Below are 24769 nucleotides of genomic sequence, written 5' to 3' on the forward strand. Positions count from 1 at the left end.
GTTTATTGAAGCAGTAAATAGTATTGATTTTATTAAATCTTTACTCTTCAATACATATTTTTAATATTCCATGTGAAAAAAAATGGGAAGAATGCATAAAGCACTTCTGTAGTACACTGAATGCTGATGGTGGGTAGTCTTGAAGAAAAGCCCTTGTTCAGCTGTTTTAGTTGAGAGCTGAACTATCCACCTTTCCACAGCACACCATTTTTACTTGAATGACAAACTATGGTTATTCAGACATGGATATTTGGTGGTATTTGTTGCAAGTGATAAAATTTGAATTTTAAACAAAAATTAGCACTTTGAAAAACTTGTGTCCACTGCTATGAGCTTAACTACTGCCCGATAATTAAAGAAGTTTTGGCTGAGGTTGGTGGTAATGTTAACAAATGTGACTTTTTTGATATTTTGTAATGAAATAGGTCAGTATTTGAGAGGTATGCATAACTCAGCCAAGCGTTACTTTACATATAACAGCTGTGTTAAGGAAATACTAGAAAGTGACAGGAATATCAGGATAAGTAGTGAAGTATGGCAAGAGGAAATCTATGAGCAGGCAATATGGAGAAAATCAAGCAGGTATTAGCAGCTAGCTTGGTCTGAGAGACCAGGCTTTGGCAGGAGCCAAGAAAGTTACCATAATAAAGACTGTGACATAGGTGGGAAGAACTAGGGCCCAAGGAAGCACCCCCTTTTAGAAAAACGCACGTATCTGATCTGATGAGAACTGGAGTAAGAGATGAGGAACAGGATTTGGAAGAAAAGTGGAAGACTACCTGAATTTCTTAGACCTTATCAGTCTGTAAGTTGCACTACAGTCATATGAACAGTAATACCAGAATTTTATAGTTTGTTATTCGCATTTGTTGGCTCAGAACCCAGCACTCTCTGCAGAGTCCTTCCAAGTATTTCTGAGCATTGTGAGACATTCATATGTGTTCAGCAGTAAGTTCATTTTCATGTTGTTTTACTGTTTCCCAAGGTCACTCCTCTGTTTGCTTTGATAGTTCTCTAGTTGCTGCCCCCAGGTCCTCAGAGTGTTAAAGCCATTTGGTGTATCTGCTCAAAATTGTTTAGACTCCAACAAAAAACAGGATTTTTAGTTGTTTACTTATACAGCTTCTTCTTTTCTAGAACCCATACCAGTGTCTAGGGAACTGGAGTTAAGGATGGATTTGAGTTAGCGTCCGACAACCAGGCTGTATTCAAATCAGTTCAAAGACTACCATTTTGTTAATAGGTTCATTTACCATGTTTGACGTCTTCTTTTAGCATAAATTCTCTGAAAGAAGCCACCTAAGATGTCCTATAAATATGTCACTGTAGTGTAGTCTCCAGTTCTCCTTTCAAGTTCAGATATGTATAAACACAGCTTTGTTTCTTCCCTTGAGCTCCTCACATCCCTTGCTCTAAAAGACTTCTATTTGCTTTACCCCACTGGTTAGGCAGGCATACTTAATAATTGGTATGGGAAAAAGAATTTTTGTAAGTTGAGCTGCCAGATCTCGTTGATTTGATTTCAGCGAACACTTGTTGACTGTCATTTTGGTGCCAGGTACAATATTTGATTGTAAAAATGCAGGTTTTAATAGAACATGGTGCTTTTTAGGACCTCACCATTAAATTAATAGGACACATACACACATATAAGTGTAATACAACTTGACTAGTGCTACTGTAGAGGTACATGCAAAGTTCCATGGGAACACAGAAGAGGGAGGAAGTGTAGTTTTCTGGGGAGCATCTGTAAAAGAAAATTTTGAGCTCGGCCTTAAAGGATGAAAAGTATTTCTTAAATAAGTCAAAGGAAAAGGAAGTGATATTACAGGAAGAGAGAACAGCAAATTTGAAAGTGGGAAAACAGAAAAAGGTATTTTTAGGGAAATGCACAAAGATCTGCATAGTATTGGTGTGGAGTGTTCATGGAGGGGACACCAAGACTTGAGAGCTAGTTAGGAGTTGGATTTTAAAAGTGTATAGGGCCTTTTTGTTTTTTAAACAGGAAAGACTAAATGATCTTTTTATTCTCTTCGTAGAAGACATTGCAAAGTTGTCATATGAAGAGGCAATCAAAACATGCAGCTAAAAATATAGTGAAAAAATATAGAGGATTATACAAGTATGTCAGGACAGTTAATTGGTAAAAAATATTATGACTTTTTAAAATATTGAGTTTTTAATGTATGCGGTAAAAGTTTTTTTTTAACTTTTTACTTTGAAATAGTTGTAGATTCAGTTGTGAATTGTGAATTACAGATTCATGGAGCAATCCTGTATACCCTTCAAACAATCTACTTTATTCAGATTTCACCAGTTACATGTACTCATGTGTGTGTGTAGTTATATGCGATTTTATCACATGTGTAGATTCATGTGAGCAACACCACAATCAGATACAGAACAGTTCCATCGCAAGAATCCCTTGTGCTACCTAAAGGACCTTTTTTGACATCTTAAAAAGCTTAGACTGTATGTTTTTTTTAATTAAAGTATAGTTGATTTACAATGTTATATTAGTTTCAGGTGTACAACATAGTGATTCAGTATTTTTACAGATTATACCTTATTTAAAGTTATTACAAAATAATGGCCATATTTCCCTGTGCTGTACAACATATCCTTGTTGCTTATCTATTTTATACATAGTGGTTCATAGCTCTTAATCCCATACCCCTATCTTGCCCCTCTCCTTTTCCCTCTCCACACTGGTAACCACTAGTTTGTTCTCTATACCTGTGGGTCTGTTTCTATTTTGTTATATACATTTATCTGTTTTATTTTTTAGATTCCGCATATAAGTGGTAGCATATTTGTCTTTCTCTGTCTGACCTATTCCAGCAAGCTTAATACTCTCCAGGTTTATCCATGTTGTTGCAAATGGAGCTTAGATTGTATTCTGTCCCTCAGAGTGTGATCTTCAGATCACCTGTTACAGAATCACCTAGTTGCTTGTTAAATATGCAGAATCCCACCCTAGGAACATTGAATTAGAATTCCTGGGACTGTGGCCCTGTGACATACGTTTAAATAAACTCCCCAGGTGCTTCTTATACCATACCTATGAGGACATGAATGTGAGCTGACCTCTGAATGATGAGAAGAGAGCCAACCATACAGAGACCTGGGGCGAGGAGGTCTAGACAGGTGCTCTCCAGTAGGAGTATAATACAAGCCAGATATATAATTTAAAAATTTACAGTAGCCACATTCAAAAAGTAAAAGGAAACTTGAAATTAATTTTTACAATTATATTTTATTTAACTCAGTATATTAAAAATTTGATTTCAACATGAAATAAATATGAAAACTATTAAGATATTTAACATTCTTTTTTTCTACACAGTATTCAAAATTCAGTGTATATTTTACCCTTACTGTGCATCTCAGTTCAGATTAGCCACATTTTAAGCGCTTAATAACACATCTAACAAGTGGCTACCGTACAGGGTAGACAGAGCGAACAGCCACTACAAAGGCCCTAAAGGAGATTTATGTAGAGATAGCATTTGACATTCGGAATTTGAAAATATTGGTCTTAGAGCTTTGGAATAAGATCAAACTAGATGTATAGATTTAAAAATCATTGCCATAAAAGAGTTATCACACAGAGTATAATTCTCAGTGAAAACTTATTAGAATCACCAATAGGGCTTTTTCTAACTACATGCTTGCACTCCAAGAGGGCGTGGAGCAACCCTGAGGGGAGGGGAGAAGTGGGGAGGTGTGTATGGATCTCAGGGAAGGGGAGAACATAGGCGGATATGGAATTTCTCCTTTGTTGATTCCCATGTTATCGCTCCCTGCAATCCCCATTCCTGGTTGAGAACCATTGGTGTTTAAAAGGTAGATGAGGATAGAAGATGTTAGGAAGACTACTGAGAGATGAAAGGAGTGCTAATGAAGCTAAGGAGGGGAGCATCAACAATGATGAAAGCAGGGGGAGGTCAGGACACTTGCAAATTAAGATATTATTGATGATCATTGAGGACAAAGCTTAAGTAGAGTGGCAACTGGCCTAAGGATGGGTTCTGAAGATGTCAGTGGAGACTGAACTGCTGCCTAGCACCTGAAGGTCAGACAGAGCTAGATAGGTTGCAAGAGGGGCATGCTGTGCTCTTCCAGGCAGAATTCTTCAAATCCTTCCTTTAAATTTGGTTAAAGTCCATCTATGTTCCCTCTCTTGTCCCTTCAGCTGTTACATCTTAGTTAATTGTTTGTGTATTAACACAGCCTGTCCTCACCCTGACCAGAATCACCTGGGGAACTTTTTAATAAAAAGTACCCATTCCTAACTCCCTCCCCATTTCAGAATAAGTCAAAATTTCTAAGAGTGGGGCCTGGCCTAGGCATCACTATTTTGTAAAGCTTCTCAAGTTATTCTAATGAGCTAGGGTAGGAAACTGTTGATGTATAGCATAGTGAGGTCTGTGACAGAAAATAAGTTTTACTCATCTTTGTGCCCCCAGAGTTTGACTCATTGTGGGGCATATGGTTAGCTCTCAGTAAATGTTTGTTGAATAAATGAAATATTAAAGATCTAACAAATGAGGGAATGTGGGCAGGGAGCTAGGCAGGCCCTTGTGGACATAATTAACATTTCTTTTCTTTATAATGAGTAGTATAACTTTATAATGAGTAGTATAACTCATTTCTTTATAATGAGTAGTTACCAGACAGGTTATTAAATACAATGCACCTATTTTGGAATCCTTATTAGTATGAAACTGTTTTCCCAAATTGGTCTGAATCACAATACTGACATAAAATCTCAAGTATAAAAATAGACTAAAAAAATGGTAGGGTTATTATCTAAGTCTTTGCACATAGCACAAGATGTAGTATAGTTAACTGTTCCACTGAATACAATATACGAGAGAAATTAATGCATTTAGCATACAGGATTTTTCCCATTAATTTGAAGTAATTTTTTTTTTTTGGAGTACAGTTGCTTTACAATGTTGTGTTAGTTTCTGCTGTACAGCAAAGCGAGTCAGCTATACGTATACATATATCCCCTCCTTTTTGGATTTCCTTCCCATTTAGGTCATCGCAGAGCATTGAGTAGAGTTCCCTGTGCTATACAGTAGGTTCTTATTAGTTATCTATTTTATTCATAGTATCAACAGTGTCAATCCCCATCTCCCAGTTCATCCCACCCCCCTTTACCCCTTGGTGTCCATACGTTTGTTCTCTACGTCTGTGTCTGTATTTCTGCTTTGCAGATAAGATCATCTATACCATTTTTTTAGATTCCACATATATGCGTTAGTAAATGACATTTGTTTTTCTCTTTCTGACTTACTTCACTCTGTATGACAGTCTCTAGGTCCATCCACGTCTCTACAAATGACCAGATTTCATTTCTTTTAATTGCTGAGTAATATTCTGTTGTGCATATGTACACATCTTCCTTATCCGTTCCTCTGTTGATGGACATTTAGGTTGCTTCCATGTCCTGCCTATTGTGAATAGTACTGCAATGAACATTGGGGTGCATATGTCTTTTTGAATTATGGTCTTCTCTGGGTATATGACCAGTAGGAGGATTGCTGGGTCGTATGGTAGTTCTATTTTTAGTTTCTTAAGGAACTTCCATACTGTTCTCCATAGTGGTTGTATCAATTTACATTCCCACCAACAGTGCAAGAGGGTTCCCTTTTCTCAAGAATGATGGCCATTCTGACCCGTGTGAAGTAATTACTTCTAATTTTCACAGAATTAACTACAACTCAGTAAATCCTGTTATATTTAAAATTTAATGCTGTGGCTATTCAAAACATCCTATCTGTAAGAATATTTATAGTTCTTTGTTATGAGTTTTAAAGTTACTGGAGTAACTTATTTAACTGTTCTTACCTTTTACCACTCTTAGTGAGAACAGATGGAAAGAAATAGACAAAATGTTCTGCAAAAATAAAAGAAGCTGGTAGTCACTAGTATAATGCATCATTATCAGAATTAATCCTGGATATAGTTTATAGAGCACCCCTAGCCTAAGACTAGTAGGTACCTCAATAAATGATAATTCTCTTCCTTCTGGTCCTCATGTAGCTAATGCTGTTCAAAGGGTTTAGAAAATCAAGTTTAATCTGACACTGTTTAACATTCTAAAAATGCATTAATTTTCCCACAGATGAAGAGAAGTAAAGAATTGATAACTAAAAATCATAATCAAGAAGAAATAAGTATTCTCCGTTGTTGGAAATGTAGAAAATGCATAGCAGGTTCTGGTTGTTTCATGGAATGTCTTGAGAATCAAGTGACTAAGGTGAGTATTGCTAACTGTATAATCATCAAATAATTTCCTAGTATAGGAATGCTGGGGGCACACCTACACATGTACACATATCCCTCCAAACCTGACTTAGCTTTTACCTTATTTTAGCTGATCCACTGAAAACACTTCAAAGTGGTATTCGAAAGGCATCCCACCTTCCACAGTTACAGTTAAGTTTACCTCTAGCTGCTGACATTAACATGTCGTTAAAGTTTTAAGTGCAGGATCACAAACATAGGTTGAAGATAATAGTCCACGTTTATTTTATCCCCACCATGAGTGAACCTTAGTCATCACCACACAATTAAATTCAAGATCATATTAAAAAATAGAAAACCTATGTTTGTATGTATATAAAAACATATACATATATATAAACATATATATACATATACATATTATATATATAGTATTCAGTATGGGCCTAAAAGGGAAAGTTCATGTATAATTTAAAAGTCAATAGAAAAACCTGAATAATATTTAAAAGCATTTAATTGGTTGTCCTGGGAAAAGTAAATGTTTTTAAAAAAACAGATAAAATCCCTAAACTTCTCTAAGAGCAATATGCAAGAGGCAATATCAAAGAGGTCCAAACTAGATAGTAATCCATGCACTTTACAGGGAATTTTCAATTCAGCAGAGAGAGTGGATGTAATTGTTTTCTTCCCCTTCTTTGAGAGACTGTTTGTTTTGTTTAAGTTTTTCCTCAGTCACATTTGATCATGATTATTTCCTATCCACTCTAACAAATTAGCCAGCTTGAACTGATAATAGTGGAAGACTTTGACTGTATACTTACCTGTCAGCTACTTTTTTTTTTAACATTTTTTAAAAACTGAAAAAACATTTTAATTGGAGGAAAAAATCTTTTCATGCTGAGTATTTTATTGGGTGTAATTTATAGAGTAAAAAAAAAAGTATACAGCTTGATAAATTTTTTTCAGCCCTGCTACAAATCCGATCAAGATATACAATATTTTCATCAGCCCAGAAAGTTGTTTTGCCCTTTTCCAGGCAATACTCCCCTCTCACAAGACAACCACTATATTGATGTCACCATAGACTAGTTTTGCCTGTTCCTGACCTTCATTCTAATGGGATCATATAGCATATACTCTTTTGCACCTGACTTATTTTGCTCAGCATAATGTTTTAAAGGCTCATTTATGTTTTGTGTTATGTAGTTTGCTTCCTCTTTTCTGAGTAGTATGCCATTTATGAATATACCAAAATTTATCATTTTTTTCTGCTGATGGACATTTGAATTTCTAGTTTTGGGTTATGAATAAAACTGCTATCAGTATTCTTGTAAAAGACTTCATGTGTTTGTGTTTTGTTATTTCTTTTTGATATATACATAGGAATGAATTGGGGGGGTCATAGAGTAGGTGTATTTTAAGTTTTTTAGAAGGTGCTAGTAGTTTTCCAAAGTGAATGTTCACTTCCAGCAGCAGTGATGAGAATTCCAGTTGCTCTACACCTTTTGTCTACAGGTGGTATTTTCAGACTTTGTAACTTGAGACATTCCGGTAGATGTATAGTGGTATATCATTATAGTTTTAATTTGTTTTTTCCTGGTGATAATGATGTCCAGTACCTTTTTTTATGCTTATTAGGTAGGCATTGTTTTGAATGTTTTATATTATTCATTCCTTATAGTATAAGGATAGAAGGATAGATTATCTTGAAGGAGATAATCTATCATCTCAATTTTATAGATAAGGGAACTGAGGCACAGAAGATTAAATAAATTGCCTCAGATTACACTTTTACCAGCAGTGCAGTTACAGTTGAACCTGACAGTGAGGATCCTGAGCTTGTGCACCTCACCCCACATTCTCTTTACTGCCTTTGCTCCTCCATCAGGGTATCATGCAATGTCACACCTTCTCAATAAGCAAGAGAAGTTCAAACACTGCTCTAGGATGTAATGGGATAGGTTGTAGAAGACAGTGATACAAGATTGAAAAAACATTCTGGTCCTCTAGGAGCTTTAAACTGTAGTTGAAAATAGGCCAAGCAGTGTAGCTTGATTTGATAAGTACTCTAACAGAGGAATGTAAGCAAATGTTGCTTGGGCTAGTCACAGAGGTTTCCCAAAGGAGATTGTGAAATCTATGTGTGTATTTTTTTTTTTTACAGATTTTTAAGTATAATTTGTAAACCATAAAATTTATTTATTGTAAGAATACAATTCAATGATAACAGTTTTAAAATCTTCCTCTTACCTCAGAAAGTTTTCTTAGGCCCATTTGCCCTGTTTCCAAGCCCAGCCTTGGGCAACCACTGATTTGCTTTCTATCACTATAGTTTTATATATAAAATAAAATGTTTATGTATATACATAATAAAATATATATATAATTATTGAAACTAACTTATAAAATAAAAATATATTTATTAAAAATAATAGATATAAAATGCATATTTACATAAATATATTATTTAAATTTTTATATTTATATAAAATAATGTATATAAAGGTATATATATATTATATGGTATATATATAAAGGTATATATATTATATGCATATAAAATAAAACATACATATATAAAACCTGTTAAAAACCTGCCTGAGGAATAATTCAATATCATTGTTAAGTCTGGGGGAAGGAGGAGTATATAATTAGAGAGGGATCCTGAGGGGGCTTCTAAAGTAGTGGTAATGTACTTATTAAGCTGGGTGGTGGGTGTATCGGTATTTGCTTCTCTTTAAGTATTTCTTTGAACTATACAAACATATTTTACATTTATAAATACATGCATTTGATATAAATATTAAAGATGAACTTAGAAGCATCTGTTTTAATTAAAGGAAACAATAAAATAAAATATTGGAATCTAAAAGTAATCTATCAGATGCTATGCTGAAAGAATGCTAAATTTATCACCTATCAAATCATCTTAATTTATTACCTATTTAACAATATAATTTAAAATGTATCTGTGTATAAAATAAGTGTTTTTCTTGTTTCTGGAAGTGTTTTGTTTGTCTACTTTCTGTAAATGAAATCACAACATAGGTGGGTATTCTTCTGGGAATTGCTGCTTTTACTTAATATCAGCATGTAGTGCAGCTCCACTTTTTCACTTTTGTGTAGTATTCCAGTGTATTAATATATCACAATTTATAATTCACTCTACCATTGAGTTAAATTTAGTTGTTTTGCTCTTACAAGCCATGCTACTTGTCCATATCTTGACAAACACAGGCAGGAATATATTACTGCAAATGGAGTTGTATGTTGCAGGATATGTGATTCTTCACCTTTACTGCGCAATGCTAAGTTGTTTTCAAATGACAGTCCCATGAGCAGCAGTTAAACATTGCTGTGATTCCACATCTTTGCCAACATTTAACATAATTTCATTGTTTAAGGCTGTTTGTGTTTTCTGTGAAATGTCTTTTTGTCCTTGCCTGTTTTTCTGTTATGTAGCTTTGATTTTTGGAAGCTCTTTATGTACTCTGAATACTAATTATTTGTTGGTTATTGTATTGCAAATATCTTTTGCCAGTTTATATAACTTGTATTTCACTCTTTGTGGTATCTTTTGATGAACAGAATTTGTAAAATAATATAGATAAATTTATTAATCATCTCCTTTATGTTCTGTACTTTTTGTTTAAGAAATTCTTCAGTACCCTGAGAAGACTTTTTCCTTTCCTTCTACTGAATACCAAAGTTGAGATAGGCAACTTTCCTTCTTTGTCCTTCTGAGCAACAGGTTTATTTCTCATTCACCCTTATACTGATATTATAACCCAGCTTTATGTAGGAGTTCCCTCTTATAGTCTCCCGACCCTGAGCAAACCCTGGACTTTGTCTCCTGTCTTCCTCACCCCATGCAGGTGTGAAGTGGCCCTCAGAAGAACATAAAGGATCATGAAACTGAGGAAATAGCATCCACAGCTGTTGGCTCCAGAGCCACACTTGTTTAGCCCTGACCAATGCCAGGAAATGGAAGTCTCACACGCTGCCTCTTAGTCCCCACAGAACTAGGAACTGGACATTGGAATCACTAACTTCTGCCACAGACTAACTAAGTACCTTCAAAACCAAGCTTGCTAGAAGAAACAACACAAATATACTCATCATTTCTGCTTTCATAATATTGAACAGTGTATCAGCTTGGGGAAAGCTAGGTCATGTGTGGAACTTGAGCTGTAAGGGAATCTGGGACATTTGAGCTTTAGTTTTCCAGCCACTGGCATATGGTAAGGCATGTGACTGGGAATTTAGAATGGAATTTTGAGACAGTCTACAATGTCCACAGGGACAAAAGGGGACTCCTACTCTACCTTCAGGCCTGAGATACATGAAATGTGGGCCAGAACCAAAACCAAAAGCAAAAAATAACAATGAAAACCCTAAAACCAGAAAATAACAAAATTGGTCTCTGTTTGTGAAGTCTGGCGGGGTGGGCGTTGCGTCAGAGGTGGTATCCTCCGCTTTCACTTCTTAGTCCGTTTTGACACAGTTTGGGGCACGTCAAGTTTATGTGGCCTAAAAGGACATTTAAAAAGAGATTTCTGGAAGGCTGCTGGTTCTATGGTTATGGGATTCAGAGCAGAGATCTGAACTGAAAGTGTGGATCTGGGAGTCATCAGCATTTAAGTGGTGAGTCAAGCTGTGAAAGTAGATGAGATCACCATGCAGAGTGTGAATAGAGTAAGAAAGAAGAGGACCTAGGAGCATTTAAGGGATGGACAGGAAAAAAACATCACAAAGTAGGAAAAAAAGAGTAGTAAGGAAGATAGGATTGAAAATCAGGATACGGTGTTATGGAAGTCAAGGGATGAATGTCTTCCAGAAGGAGGGATTCGTTAGTAATATTGAACGTTGTAGCAAGACATAGAAGACCAGATACTGCCTTTAATGTGCAGGTTGTACACTGCATAATTCTAGAGGGTGCTAATCTGTGAAAGGTGCCCCCAGATTTGTACGGAAATGGCATACAAACTGCATGGCCAAATGTAGAGACTCTGAATGAGAATTAAAAGTATGCTTTGGATTTAGCAAGGAGGAAATCATTGGTCAATGTTCATTGTAGCTCTGAGCCCTAACCACCGAAGTGACTGTATCTGGAGATAGGTCTTTAGGAGGTTTCTAAGGTTAAATCAGGTTATAAGGATGGGGCCTTAATCCAGTAAGAAGAAGAGAGAGAGAAATCTCTTTTCTCTCTTATAAGAAGGGGAAAAGAGAGATCTCTTTCTCTCTCTACCATGTGAGGATACAGCAAGAAGGCAGCTATCTGCAAATTAAGAGGAGAGCTCTCACCAGTACCTGAACATGCTGGCACTTTGATCATAGACTTCCAGCCTCCAGGATTGTGAAGAATAAATGTCTGTTGTCTAAGCCACCCAGTCTGTGGTATTTTGTTATGCCAGCTCAGATCAACTAAGATATGACAGGCACTGGAAATTCAATGAAGAGCAGAAGAGAAGTGTTCTGTCCTTGTGAAACTTTCAGGATAGTGTTCAATCATAAATATTAAATTATTAGCTGTGTAAGTGGAAAAAAAGGAAACGTATAGGGAGCCATAAAGATAGGACATGGACATAGGAGTGTTGTTGTAAGTGGGAGGCTTTTCTGAGGAAACGACTTGTGTAGAGATATGATGGATGAGTAGCCAGGACAGTACAAGACAGAGGACCTTCCAAGCTTTGGGACCAGCATATTCAAAGGCCCTGTGGTGGAAAGAATGTGATGTATCTCCATGGAACTAGAAGATTTCTATAATTGGAGGGCAGAGATTGAGAGAGAGTTTGGCCAGACTTGAGGCTAGAAAGATGGGTGTTGGTTAGATCATTTATGGTCTTGCAAGACAAATTAAGGATTTTGATCTTTTTCCTAAAAGCTGGAAAGTCAGTGAAAAGGAGTGACATGACCATTGAATTTTTTCAAATTATTTTGGCAATTTTGAAAGCGTGATATTAGAAAGGTAGCAAGAATACGTGCAGGGAATGGTCTGCCTTTAAATGAAGCTTTCAGTTTCTTTTTTATTCATTCTGACTTCTGAGTAAAAAAAATTTTCACCCTTGAAGTATGTTCTCAACCTACAATAGTAAAAGCAGGCAGTCCAATAGGATTTGGTTCGTTTATATTTATAACCCTTTAAACATTTAATTAATAATGTTAATCTAAATGACATTTTTATTACCTGATCTTTTTCTCTGTAGTGTTTATAGCTGATAGCTGCAAATATTTAAATAAACTATATTACTTAAATAATATAGTTGGCTAACTTTTAATGTGTTAGCTAAGGGAATGTTATTACTAACATTGGAAATGTGTTAGTGTTAAACATTTTTCAAAAATTATATAATAATATGTCACCTTTTTACATTTAACCTGTTCTGTTCAATTAAAACTCTTAACAATCAGTAAATGATAAAAAGATAATGCATACAGTTTGTAATTTTAAAATTAAAGAAGTTCTCTTTGTACACAGTAACTGAAAACATTCCCTACCCTTAAAGAAAAAGCAATATCAATAACAGTGCGTTAGCTCCCCCTACTGCTTGAACAAAAGATTTCATTTACAAAATATTTTGTCAACATTTTTCTGACAGTATTAAGTGAAACTGGCTGTTAGTTACTTCTCTTCCTTCACTTCCTCCTTTGCCCACATGATAAACTTGAGACACAAAAAGCTGTCTATTAAGGTTTTAAAAATCCTAATAATATAGTTTTTCTAATTTTCAGTTTATTTTTTCCCAAAGAGATAACCTGATGCCACTACTTTAAAGCCTTTAAATTCCTCAAATGAGGTTGCTTCGTTTAATCATTTATCTTAAAATACATCCATTAAAACTTGTTTTATCACATATATTTGTGTGATTTTTTAAAAAATTAAGTGACTGTAGACTTTAGAGTTTGATGTCTTATTTTACCTGTAAAATTAAATTGGAAGTAAATATCATGAATATCATATATATTTATGTTTCTAAGACAGTGTGTGTAATTACAGTTGAAGTAGTTGGCAGTCTCATTTATAACTGAGGCCTCTGTGTTTATCCTGGTTTTCTTTGTTTGACATATCTAATTTTCAGAAAGGGAAACAATACTATACACTCTTAACCCAAACTTTTATGCTCCTTCAACCAGTATGAATTGCTGTAACTGATTTTTGTCTTTTTTGTTGGCATGAGAGAATGCTTTAACTTTTAAATACTTAGAGAAAAATATGTGCTTGCTTTATGTTAATAGTTCTCAAATCAGGGAGATTGGTTTGGGAGCTGCATATCAGAATCAACTGGAATTTTTTCTAAACCTACCTTTCTTCTGTATAAGTTAGTTCATTGTTTTTGGTTAATTTAAAAGTAAGTTATGCTTCCAGTTTCTGTTTGTTTTGTTTTGCTTTTTTTGTAGTCCTCTGGAAGAATAGTAGTATCACGCCTTAAAACATACTCAGGCTAAAGATGTAAGAAAGATGATTGCCCTAAAAAAGTTAGTATTGATTTGGTATAGGAAGTAACAGTGGAAGCTTAGTGACTTCAGTTCTGAAGCCAGACTGCCTGGATGGAAATCCTTCCTTTGCTACTTACTGTGTGACCTTGGACAAGTTACATAAAAGTTACTTACTTTCTCTTGGTTCAGTTTACTTATTTGTAAAATAATAAAACCTTTCAAAGAGTGCCTGGGCTGTAGTAGCACAGTACAAATGCTTGTTACCTGGTAAAAATAAGAAGAATAGGTACATTGTAAAATTTCCTTTACATACCTAGATATATGACTCCAATGTTTTTTCTCATAGGAATGTTCATAGAACATCTCTAGAATTTATAACAGATAGTGGTTTCTTAGTACACTCATCAATCTTATGTGACTAAATATCATGATCAGTTTATCTGATTAAATGAAATAATGGAATATGCACAATGAAATAGTAAAATGAGATAATACGTGTTAAGGTAAAACACAGTCCCTGGCATATAAATAAGTTTCTTTACTCCCTTTATATGGTCAACACTGTGTCTAGTAATGACCCAATAAATCTTGATAGGTTGATTGCTATTAACTTACTTTGACATAATATTCTATTCTTTATACCAATGTAGAAATATTTATTTATTTAGCTCATGGATAGACAGAACCTTGAAAAGTCAAAAAAAAATTCGGATCTAATAGTGAAGTAAAGAAGGCTGTATTTGTCAATTCCACTTTGTATTCTCTATGAGAGCCTTTTTAAGAATTCATTAGTTATACTAATCTGCATAACTCTCAGCTCCTAATGGAAGGGGCTAATGTGTACAGGTATTGATGTTTACAAGATTAATTCTGTTCTTCAAAAAGTAAATTTAGGTAAAGTTACACTGCTAACTTCTAGGGTTAGTTTTATTAGGGTATAATTTTTTTTTATTTTGGGCTGCATTGGGTCTTCGTTGCTGTGCATGGGCTTTCCCTAGTTGCAGTGAGCGGGGGCTACTCTTTGTTGCGGCACGTGGGCTTCTCATTGTGGTGGCTTCTCGTTGCGGAGCAGGGCTCTAGGTGCACGAGCTTCAGTAGTTGTGGCTTGCGGGCTCAGTAGTTGTGGCTTGCGGGCTGTAGAGCACATGTTCAGTAGTTGTGGTGCATGGGCTTAGTTGCTCCGTGACATGTGGGATCCTCCCAGACCAGGACTTGAACCTGTGTCCCCTGCATTGGCAGGTGGATTATTAACCACTGCGCCACCAGGGAAGCCCAAGGGTATAATTTATATGTAATGAAATACACATTTCAGTGAGCTTTGACAAATGTATATGTACTCGTGTACCTGCCACCATTGTCAAGAGGTAACAACATTTGGTCTTTTCTAGAGTTTCTTACATATGTAATCATAGAGCATATATTCTTTTATGTCTGGCTTTTTATGCTCAGCATAGTGTTTTTTGAAATTGATTCATATTGTTGCATATATCAGTAGTCCATTCCTTTTTATTACTGAGTATTACTTCATTGTATACATTTCACAGTTGTTTATCTACTGTATGGATGCTGTAGTTGTTGATGGACATGTTAGGTGTTTGCAGTTTTGAGCTACAAATCTTTATGTGGACCTATATTTTTATTTTTCTTGGTTACTACTAGGGATTGCTTGGTTCTATGATAAGTGTGGGCATAGCTTTTTAAGAAACTGACAAACTGTTTTCTAAATTGACTATATCATTTTGCATTCCCACTGAAAACATATGAGTTTCAGTTGTTCTATGTCTTTGTCTGTACTGATATTTTCAGTTCTTTTTGCTTTTTTCTTTCCCTTTTTTTCTTTTGTTTTTTCCATTTTAGCTCTTGTAATAAATATGTAATGTTGTCTCATTATAGTTTGAATTTGCCTTTCTCCAGTGACTGTTTTGCCTCTTTTCATGTGATTATCGGACATTAGTATATCTTCTTTTGTGAAATGTCTGTTGAAATTTTATAATCATTTTTTAAATTGTATTTTCTTCGTATTTAGTTGTAAGAGTTCTTTATATATTCTGGCTAAAATGTTCTTGTCAGATACAGGTTTTGCAAAAATTTTCTTCTAGTCTGTGGTTTCTGTCTTCATTTTCTTAGTGATGACTTTCAAAGAGTAGATGGTTTTAATTTTGATGAAATCCAGTTTATCAGTTTTTTCCTTTATGAGTAATGTTTTTGTGTCCTGAGACTACTTTGCCTATCCCCGGGTTTCAAAGATTTTTTTCCTGTTCTAGACATTTTGTGGTTATGGCTTTTACTTTTAGGATCCTGATCCATTTTGATTTGTTATTTTTTTACTTCATATGGATATTCAGTTGTTCCAGCACCAATTACTGAAAAGTCTATCTTTTCTCATTATCTTGGCATATTTACCAAAAAACAATTGACTAAATTTATATACAGATCTATTTTTTTTACTCTATTCCATTGATCTTATAAGTGTTAAAATCAGATAGTGTATGTCCTCTACATTTCTTATTCTGTTGCAAAACTTTTCAGGATGTTTTAGGTCATTTTGCATTTTTTACATAAATTTTAAAATGTATTTATCAATTTCTATAAATAATCCTGCTGGGATTTTGAGTGGGTTGTATTGAATCTATAGGTTAATATAGAAGCAATTGACATCTTAAAAATATCAAACTTTCCATTCTGTGAACATGGTATATATCTTGGTTTTATTAGGTCTTTAATTTTTCTGTATAGTGTTTTGTAGTTTTCAGTGGACAAGTCTTGTATATATTGTGTCAAGTTTATACCTAAGTAGTTCATGTTTTCTTGGTACTATATTAAGTGGTATTTTTTAAATGTTTACTTTCCCATCGTTTGTTGTTACAGAAGTGCGATACACAGAAATTTGTATATTGACATTCTATACTGAAACTGTGCTTATTAATTTAACAGTTTTTATGGTGAATTTCTTAGTATTTTCTTTATGTTGTGTTCTGTGAAAAAGTTATTTTGTTATCTTTTTAAATTATGCTAAAATACACATAACATAAAATTTACCACTACTGATATCTAGTACACTTACAATGCTGTGCAACCATCATCGCTATCTAGTTCCAGAACATTCTTATCACCCCATGTGGAAAGTCCATGCTCATTAAGCAGTTATTGCCCATTTCCACCTCCCCCAAACCCCTGGCAATTACTAATATGCTTCCTGTCTCTATGGATTTACTGATTCTGGATATTTAATACAAAGGGAATCACACAATATACAGCCTTTTAGTCTGGCTTCTTTCACCCAGCATAGTGTTTTCAAGGTTTATCCATGTTATAGCATGTATCAGTATTTTATCCCTTTTTATGACTGCACATTATTTCATCATAGGGATCTACCACATATGGTTTATACGTTTATAAGTTGATGGACATTTGAGTTGTTTCCACCTTTTGACTATTTTCAGTAGTGTTGCTATGAACATTTTTATACAAGTTTTTGTTCGAACACCTGTTTTTTTATTATTTTGGATATACACCCAGGAGTAGAATTCTTAAGCCAGTTGGTAATTCAATGTTTAACTTATTGAGGAACCACAAAACTATTTTCCACAGTGGCTGCACCATTTACATTCCCATCATAAATGTACAGTGGGTCCAATTTCTCCACATCCTTACCAACCGTTATTTTCTGTTTATTTCATTATTTTTATTTTTTATTATAGCCATCCTAAGTGGGTGTGAAGATGTATCTTGTCGTTTTGTTGATTTCTAATCTGTATGTCTTTTATTTCTTTTTCTTGTCATACTGTACTGACTTGGACTATCAATACAATGTGGACTAGAAAGGTGAGAATGAAGACATTCTGTTCCCAATCTTAGGGTAAAACAGTTATCTTACACCACTGAGTATAAGTTTAGTTAAAGGTTTTTCATAGATACCTTTTATCAGTTTGAAAAAGTTTTCTTCCATTTTTAGTTTCTAAGTTTTCATTATGAATGGATGTTGAATTTTATCAAATGATTTTTCCACATATATCAAAATATTTTCTACATTTTTGTTCTGTTTTATATTATTATATTGAGTTATATTGAATGATTTTTGAATGCTATATCAATCTTTTCATTCCTGAGATACACACCACTATGTATTCCTCAATTCTTTCAGCAGTGTTTTCTAGTTTACGATGGAGAGATCTTGTACATATTGTATTAAATTTATTCCTAAGTTCATGTTTTTTTGCTGCTGTTATAATTGATATTTAATAAGTTACCCATAACAATTTCTTGTGGCTAATCTAAAGAGAGTTGAATTTGTATATTGACTTTATATCCTGCAAACCTATTATGCTAAACTCACTTTTTAGTTGCTTTTTGTGGATCTCTTAGTATTTTCTACGTATATATGATAATCTATTGCTAAATTTTACTTATTAATATTTTATCAAGGATTTTGATGCTTTGTTTAAGAAAGATGTTTGTCTGTGGATGTCTTTTTTATTCAAAGTATAGTTAACTTACAATATTATATTAATTCCAGATGTACAGTGTAGTAATTTGATATTTTTATGTATTATACTTCACATAGTTATTATAAAATATTTACTATGCTCCAATGCTGTACATTATGCCCTTGTAACTTATGTATTTTATACCTAGTTATCTGTACTTCTTAATCCTTTTCACCCATTTTAGCCCTCCTCTTATCCGTCTCCCTTTTGGCATCCACCAGTCTGTTCTCTGTATCTGTGAGTCTGTTACGGTTTTGTTATATTTCTTTGTTTTTTAGATTCCATATATAAATGAAAACGTGCAGTATTTATCTTTCTCTCTCTGACTTATTTTACTAGCATAATGTCATCCAGGTCCATCCATGTTGTCACAGATGGCAGGATTTTATTCTTACACTCAATTGTGTGTGTGTGTGTGTGTCTATACACATACACAAACACATATACCACATTTTCTTTATCCATTGATGGACATCTTTGTTGTTTCCATATTTCACTGTTGTAAGTAATGCTGCCGTAAACATTGGGATGCATATATCTTTTTGAAGTATTATTTTTGTTTTCTTCAGATAAATGCCCAGAAGTGGAATTACTGGATTGTATGGTAGCACTGTTTTTTTTTTTTTTTGGGTTTTCTTTTTGAGGAACCTGCATACTATTTTGAATAGTGGCTGTACCAGTTTATATTCCCACCAGCAGTACATGAGTGTTTCCTTTTCTCCTCATCCTTGTCAACACGTGTTATTTCTCATCTTTGTGATGGTGGTCATTCTGACAGGTGTGAGGTGATATCTCATTATGGTTTTGATTTGCATTTCCCTGATGACTAGGGGTGTTGAGCATTTTTTCATGTGCCTGTTGTCCATCTGTATGTCTTCTTTGGAAAAATGCCTGTTTAGATTCTCTGACCATTTTTTAACTGTATTGTTTGTTCTATTTGATATTTAGTTGTGTGAGTTCTTTATCTATTTCAGAAATTAATGCTTTATCAGTTACATCATTTGAAAATATCTTTTCCCATTCATTAAGTTGCCTTTCCATTTTGTTGATGGTTTCCTTCACTGTGTAAAAAGCCTTTAAGCTTGATTAGGTCCAATTTGTTTGTTTTCACTTTTGTATTCCATGCTTAAGGAGACAAATTCAAAGAAAATATTGCTAAGAGCAGTGTCAAAGACCATACTGCCTATGTTTTCTTCTAGGAGTTTTGTGGTTTCACGTCTTACATTTTGGTCTTTAATACATTTTGAATTTATTTTTATATATGGTGTGAACAGATGTTCTAATTTCATTCTTTTACATGTAGCTCTCCAATTTTCCCAACACCACTTATTGAAGAAACTGTCTTTTCCCTATGGTATATTCTTGCCTCCTTTGTTGTAGATTAATTGACCATATGTGTGTCAGTTTATTTCTGTTCCATTGATCTTTGTGTCTGTTTTTGTGCCAGTACAATACTGTTTTGGTAACTGTAGCTTTTTGTAGTATAATCTGAAGTCAGGAAGCATGATACTTTTACCTTTGTTCTTTTTCTCTCAAGATTGCTTTGGCTTCTTGGGGTCTTTTGTGGTTCCATACAAATTTTAGGATCATTTGTTTTAGTTCTGTGAAAAATGTAATGGGTATTTTGGTAGGGATTACATTAAATCTGTAGAATGCTTTGGGCAGTATGGACATTTCAACAATATTTTTTCCAATCCATGAACATGGGATATCATTCCATTTATTTATATTATTTTTAATTTCTTTCTTCAGTGTCATATAGTTTTCAAAGTACAAGTCATCACCCCCTTGGTTAAATTTATTCCTAGGTATTTTATTCTATTTGATATGATTGTAAATGGGATTGTTTTCTTGATTTCTCCTTCTGATAGTTTATTATTAGTCTATAGAAATGCAACAGATTTCTGTATATTTTTCTTATATCCTGCAACTTTATTGAATTCATTTATTAGTGCTAATAGTTTTTTGGTGAAGTATTTAGGGTTTTCTGAATAGTACCGTATCATGTCATTTGCAAATAGTGACAGTTTTACTTCTTTCCTTCCAATTTGGATGCCTTTTTTTTTTCTCTAGTCTAATTGCTGTTGCTAGAACTTCCAGTACTGTGTTGAGCAAAAGTGTTTAGAGTGGGTATCCTTGTTTTTTTTTTTTTATTGAAGTATAGTTGATTTACAGTGTTGTGCTTGTCTTATTTCTAATCTCAGAGGAAAAGCTTTGAACTTTCCACTGTTGAGTAGAATGCTAGCTGTGAGTTTGTCATAAATGGTGTTTACTATGTTGAAGTATGTTCCCTCTATACCAACTTAGTCAAGATTTTTTTTATCATGAATCGATGTTGGATTTTGTCAAGTACTTTTTCTGCATCTGTTGAGATGATCGGGTAATTTTTATTCTTTGTTTTGTTAATGTGATGTATCACGGTGATTGACCTGTGGTTGTTGAACCATCTTTGTATCCATGGACTAAATCCCAATTGATCATGATGTATGATCCTTTTTATGTATCATTGAATTTGGTTTGCTAATATTTCATTGAAGATTTTTGCATCTGTGTTCATCAGGGATGTTGGCCTCTAATTTTCTGTAGTAGTAGTGTCTTTGTCTGGTTTTGGTATCAGAGTAATGCTGGTCTCATAGAATGAATTTGGAAGTGTTCCCTCCTGTTCAGTATTTTGGAATAGTTTGAGAAGGATAGGTATTAACTCTTCTTTAAGTTTTTCATAGAATTGCCCTGTGAAGCTGTTGTGTCGTGAACTTTGGTTTTTGGGGAGTTTTTTGATTACTGATTCAATTTTAATATTAGTAATTGGTCTATTTATATTTTCTGTTTGTTTTTTATTCAGTCTTGGATGATTGTATGTTTCTAGAAATTTATCCAATTATTCTAGATTGTCCAGTTTGTTAGCATGTACCTGTTCATAGTATTATTATATTTCTGTGATGTTGGTTTTAATTTCTTCTCTTCATTTCTAATTTTGTTTACTTAGACTTCATTTTTTTTTTCCTTGATGAGTCTGGCTAAAGGTTTGTCAATTTTGTTTATCTTTTAAAAACCAGCTCTTAGTTTCATTGATCTTTTTTTGTCTCTATTTCCATTCTAACCTTTATTATTTTGTTTGATTTTCTCTGTTTTAATGAAATTAGGTGAAAGAGTTACATATCCTGGTCTTGAAGGTGTGTCCGTGTGTGGGAACATCCCTATACAGGCCACTTGTGCCCCATGGCATTGGTGGGAGAGTTGGATCTGAAGTGATCATGGGCCATGTCTTTTCCTGGGATGTGCTGCTGACCACTGCCTTGGTGGGAGGTAGGGAAAAAGTTGGGTGAGCTAGAGCCAGAGCCCAGTGTGAGTCAGGGTTTTTCCCATACTAGATAGTAATTGCACCCCTGTCTGGTGGTGGAACTGTGGCCTGAGGGGCTAGAGCAGGAGCCCTGAGGGAATTGGGCTTTTCCCTCAGAGCATTGGTGGTCTTGGACTTGGATTGTCTTGGTTAGGGGTGAGGTCAGGGCCCAAGAGGCTGGAGCAGCAGTTCTGATCTGGTTTTGCATCTCCTCTTCTCAGCAGGCATACAATGGTGATGGTGGTCTCTGCCTTGGTTGGGGGGAGGTTGTCAGGGCCCAAGGGGCTAGGGCAGCCATTCTGAGCTGGCTGTGCTTCTCCCTACTGTGTGTGATGGCAGTCTCCACATTGGTGGGAAGCAATACCTGAGCTGGAGGGGCTAGAGCAGGTGCTCAGTGTAGGTTGGGCGGGCATTCTGGGATGGTCCTGGCAGGCTGGCCAGAGCACCAAACAGTTTTCATTCTGCTGCCTCTATCCTTGGACTGGGAGCAAGCAAGTCTGTGTGCATGCCCTTCAAGAGCAGAGTCCCGGTTTCTTACAGCCCTCTGGAAAGCCCCACTGATTTTCTAAGCATCCAAGGGGACCCGTCTTCCTGTTGCCAGACCCCAGGGCTTGGGTGCTTAATATGGGACTTGAACCCCTGACTTCTTAGGGAGGATGCCAAGACTGTGATACCCCCTTCCTCTTCTTGGTCACCCACTAGGGGGCTAGGTTGCAACTAGAAATGCTTCTCTTCCTCTCCTACCAGGCTCTGTGTGGTTCTCTCTTTCATAACCTTGGTTGTAAAAGAGCCATCTGTCCTGCTAGTGTTCAGGTCATTCTCAACAAGAGCTGCTCTATATGTAGTTGTAGTTTTGATGTTTTCATGGGGGTAAGTGAGCTCAGGGTCTTCTTACTCGATCATCTTGATCCTCTCCTTCATGGATGTCTTTTATTATAACGTCTTTATCTTTAAAAATTTTTGTGATAATGCTGGCCTTATAAAATGAGTTGGGAAGCAGTCCATCATACTCAGTTTTCTGAAAGAATTTGTATAGGATTTGTATATTTCTTCATTAACTGTTTGATACAGTTCACCAGAAAAGCCATCTGGGCCTGGAGCGGTTTGTTTGCTTTTGGTGGGAGACAAGATTTAATTTCGAATTTAGCTTAATTGATTTAGAACTGTTCATATAGCCCATTTCTTCTTGATTCATTTAAGTAAATTGTATCTTTTAAGAATTTTATTTCATCTAGTTTGCCAACATTTTTCATAAAAATATCCACTCCATTACATTATTATTGTTTAAATGTCATTGATTCTATAATCATGTCTCTCCTTTTCCCAAATATTGGTCATGTTTTATCTTTCTTTAATATCTTTCAGTTTCATTGTTTGTCTATTTTTTATTTTATTTATTTCTGATATATATTATTTTCTTTCTGTTTACTTTAGTCTTCATTTGCTCTTCTTGTAGCTTTCTAAGTTGGAAGAAGCTTAGATCATTGAATCCTTTATTTTGTCAAATATATTTATACTCTAAAGTATCCTATGACCACTGCTTTATCTGCATCCTACAAATTTTAATATGTGTGTTTTCCTTTTTATTCAATTTGAGGTATTTTCTCATTTCTCTTGTAATTTCTTCTTTGACCCATAGGTTCTTTAAAGTATGTTTATTAATTTCCAAATACTTGGGGATTTTTCAGATATCTTTCTGCTATTGTTTTCTAATTTAATTCCATTATAGTAGAGAACACATTTGGCATTACTTCATTCCTTTCAAATCTAAATAATGGTCCAACAAATGGTCTTTCATGGAATGTATTCCATGTGCACTTTAAACAAATATCTATTCTGTGTTGTTGGGTATAATGTTGCACAAATGTCAGTTGATTGATGGTGTTGTCTAAATGTTCTATATTCTTTTTTATTTTCTTTTTTTTACATCTTTATTAGAGTATAATTGCTTTACAATGGTGTGTTAGTTTCTGCTTTATAACAAAGTGAATCAGTTATACATATACATATGTTCCCATATCTCTTCCCTCTTGCGTCTCCCTCCCTCCCACCCTCCCTATCCCACCCCTCAAGGCAGTCACAAAGCACTGAGCTCATCTCCGTGTGCTATGCGGCTGCTTCCCACTAGCTATCTATTTTACGTTTGGTAGTGTATATATGTCCATGCCTCTCTCTCGCTTTGTCACAGCTTACCCTTCCCCCTCCCCATATCCTCAAGTCCATTCTCTAGTAGGTCTGTGTCTTTATTCCTGTCTTACCCCTAGGTTCTTCATGACATTTTTTTTTCTAAATTCCATATATATGTGTTAGCATACGGTATTTGTCTTTCTCTTTCTGACTTACTTCACTCTATATGACAGAATCTAGATCCCTCCACCTCATTACAAATAGCTCAATTTCGTTTCTTGTTATGGCTGAGTAATATTCCATTGTATATATGTGCCACATCTTCCTTATCCATTCATCTGATAATGGACACTTAGGTTGTTTCCATCTCCTGGCTATTGTAAATAGAGCTGCAATGAACATCTTGGTACATGACTCTTTTTAAATTATGGTTTTCTCAGGGTATATGCCCAGTAGTGGGATTGCTGGGTCATATGGTAGTTCTATTTGTAGTTTTTTAAGGAACCTCCATACTGTTCTCCATAGTGGCTGTACCAATTCAATTTCCCACCAGCAGTGCAAGAGTGTTCCCTTTTCTCCACACCCTCTCCAGCATTTATTGTTTCTACATTTTTTGATGATGACCATTCTGACTGGTGTGAGATGATATCTCATTGTAGTTTTGATTTGCATTTCTTGAATGATTAATGATGTTGAGCATTCTTTCATGTGTTTGTTGGCAGTCTGTATATCTTCTTTGGAGAAATGTCTATTTAGGTTATCTGCCCATTTTTGGATTGAGTTGTTTGTTTTTTTCTTACTGAGCTGCATGAGCTGCTTGTAAATTTTGGAGATTATTCCTTTGTCGGTTGCTTCATTGGCAAATATTTTCTCCCATTCTGAGGGTTGTCTTTTGGTCTTGTTTATGGTTTCCTTTGCTGTGCAAAAGCTTTGAAGTTTCATTAGGTTTCATTTGTTTACTTTTGTTTCCATTTCTCTAGGAGGTGGGTCAAAAAGTGTCTTGCTGTGATTTATGTCATAGAGTGTTCTGCCTGTTTTCCTCTAAGAGTTTGATAGTTTCTGGCTTTATATTTAGGTCTTTAATCCATTTTGAGCTTATTTTTGTGTATGGTGTTAGGGA

The 24769-nt window shown here is 34.9% G+C and overlaps 1 protein-coding gene across 2 annotated transcripts in view; it reads left to right on the top strand.

Annotated features, from left to right (window-relative positions):
• Positions 1-24769, top strand: part of RNF180 (ring finger protein 180) — a 282912-nt gene that overhangs the window by 22680 nt on the left and 235463 nt on the right. For both annotated transcript variants that reach the window (XM_082651886.1, XM_082651887.1), the window contains exon 2: positions 6137-6271. In XM_082651886.1, coding sequence (XP_082508012.1) covers positions 6137-6271 — 135 coding nt within the window. The remainder of the gene's footprint in view (positions 1-6136; positions 6272-24769) is intronic.

This window comes from Grampus griseus, assembly GCF_964374135.1.
Source record: "Grampus griseus genome assembly, chromosome: 3".
NCBI classification, from domain to species: domain Eukaryota; kingdom Metazoa; phylum Chordata; class Mammalia; order Artiodactyla; family Delphinidae; genus Grampus; species Grampus griseus.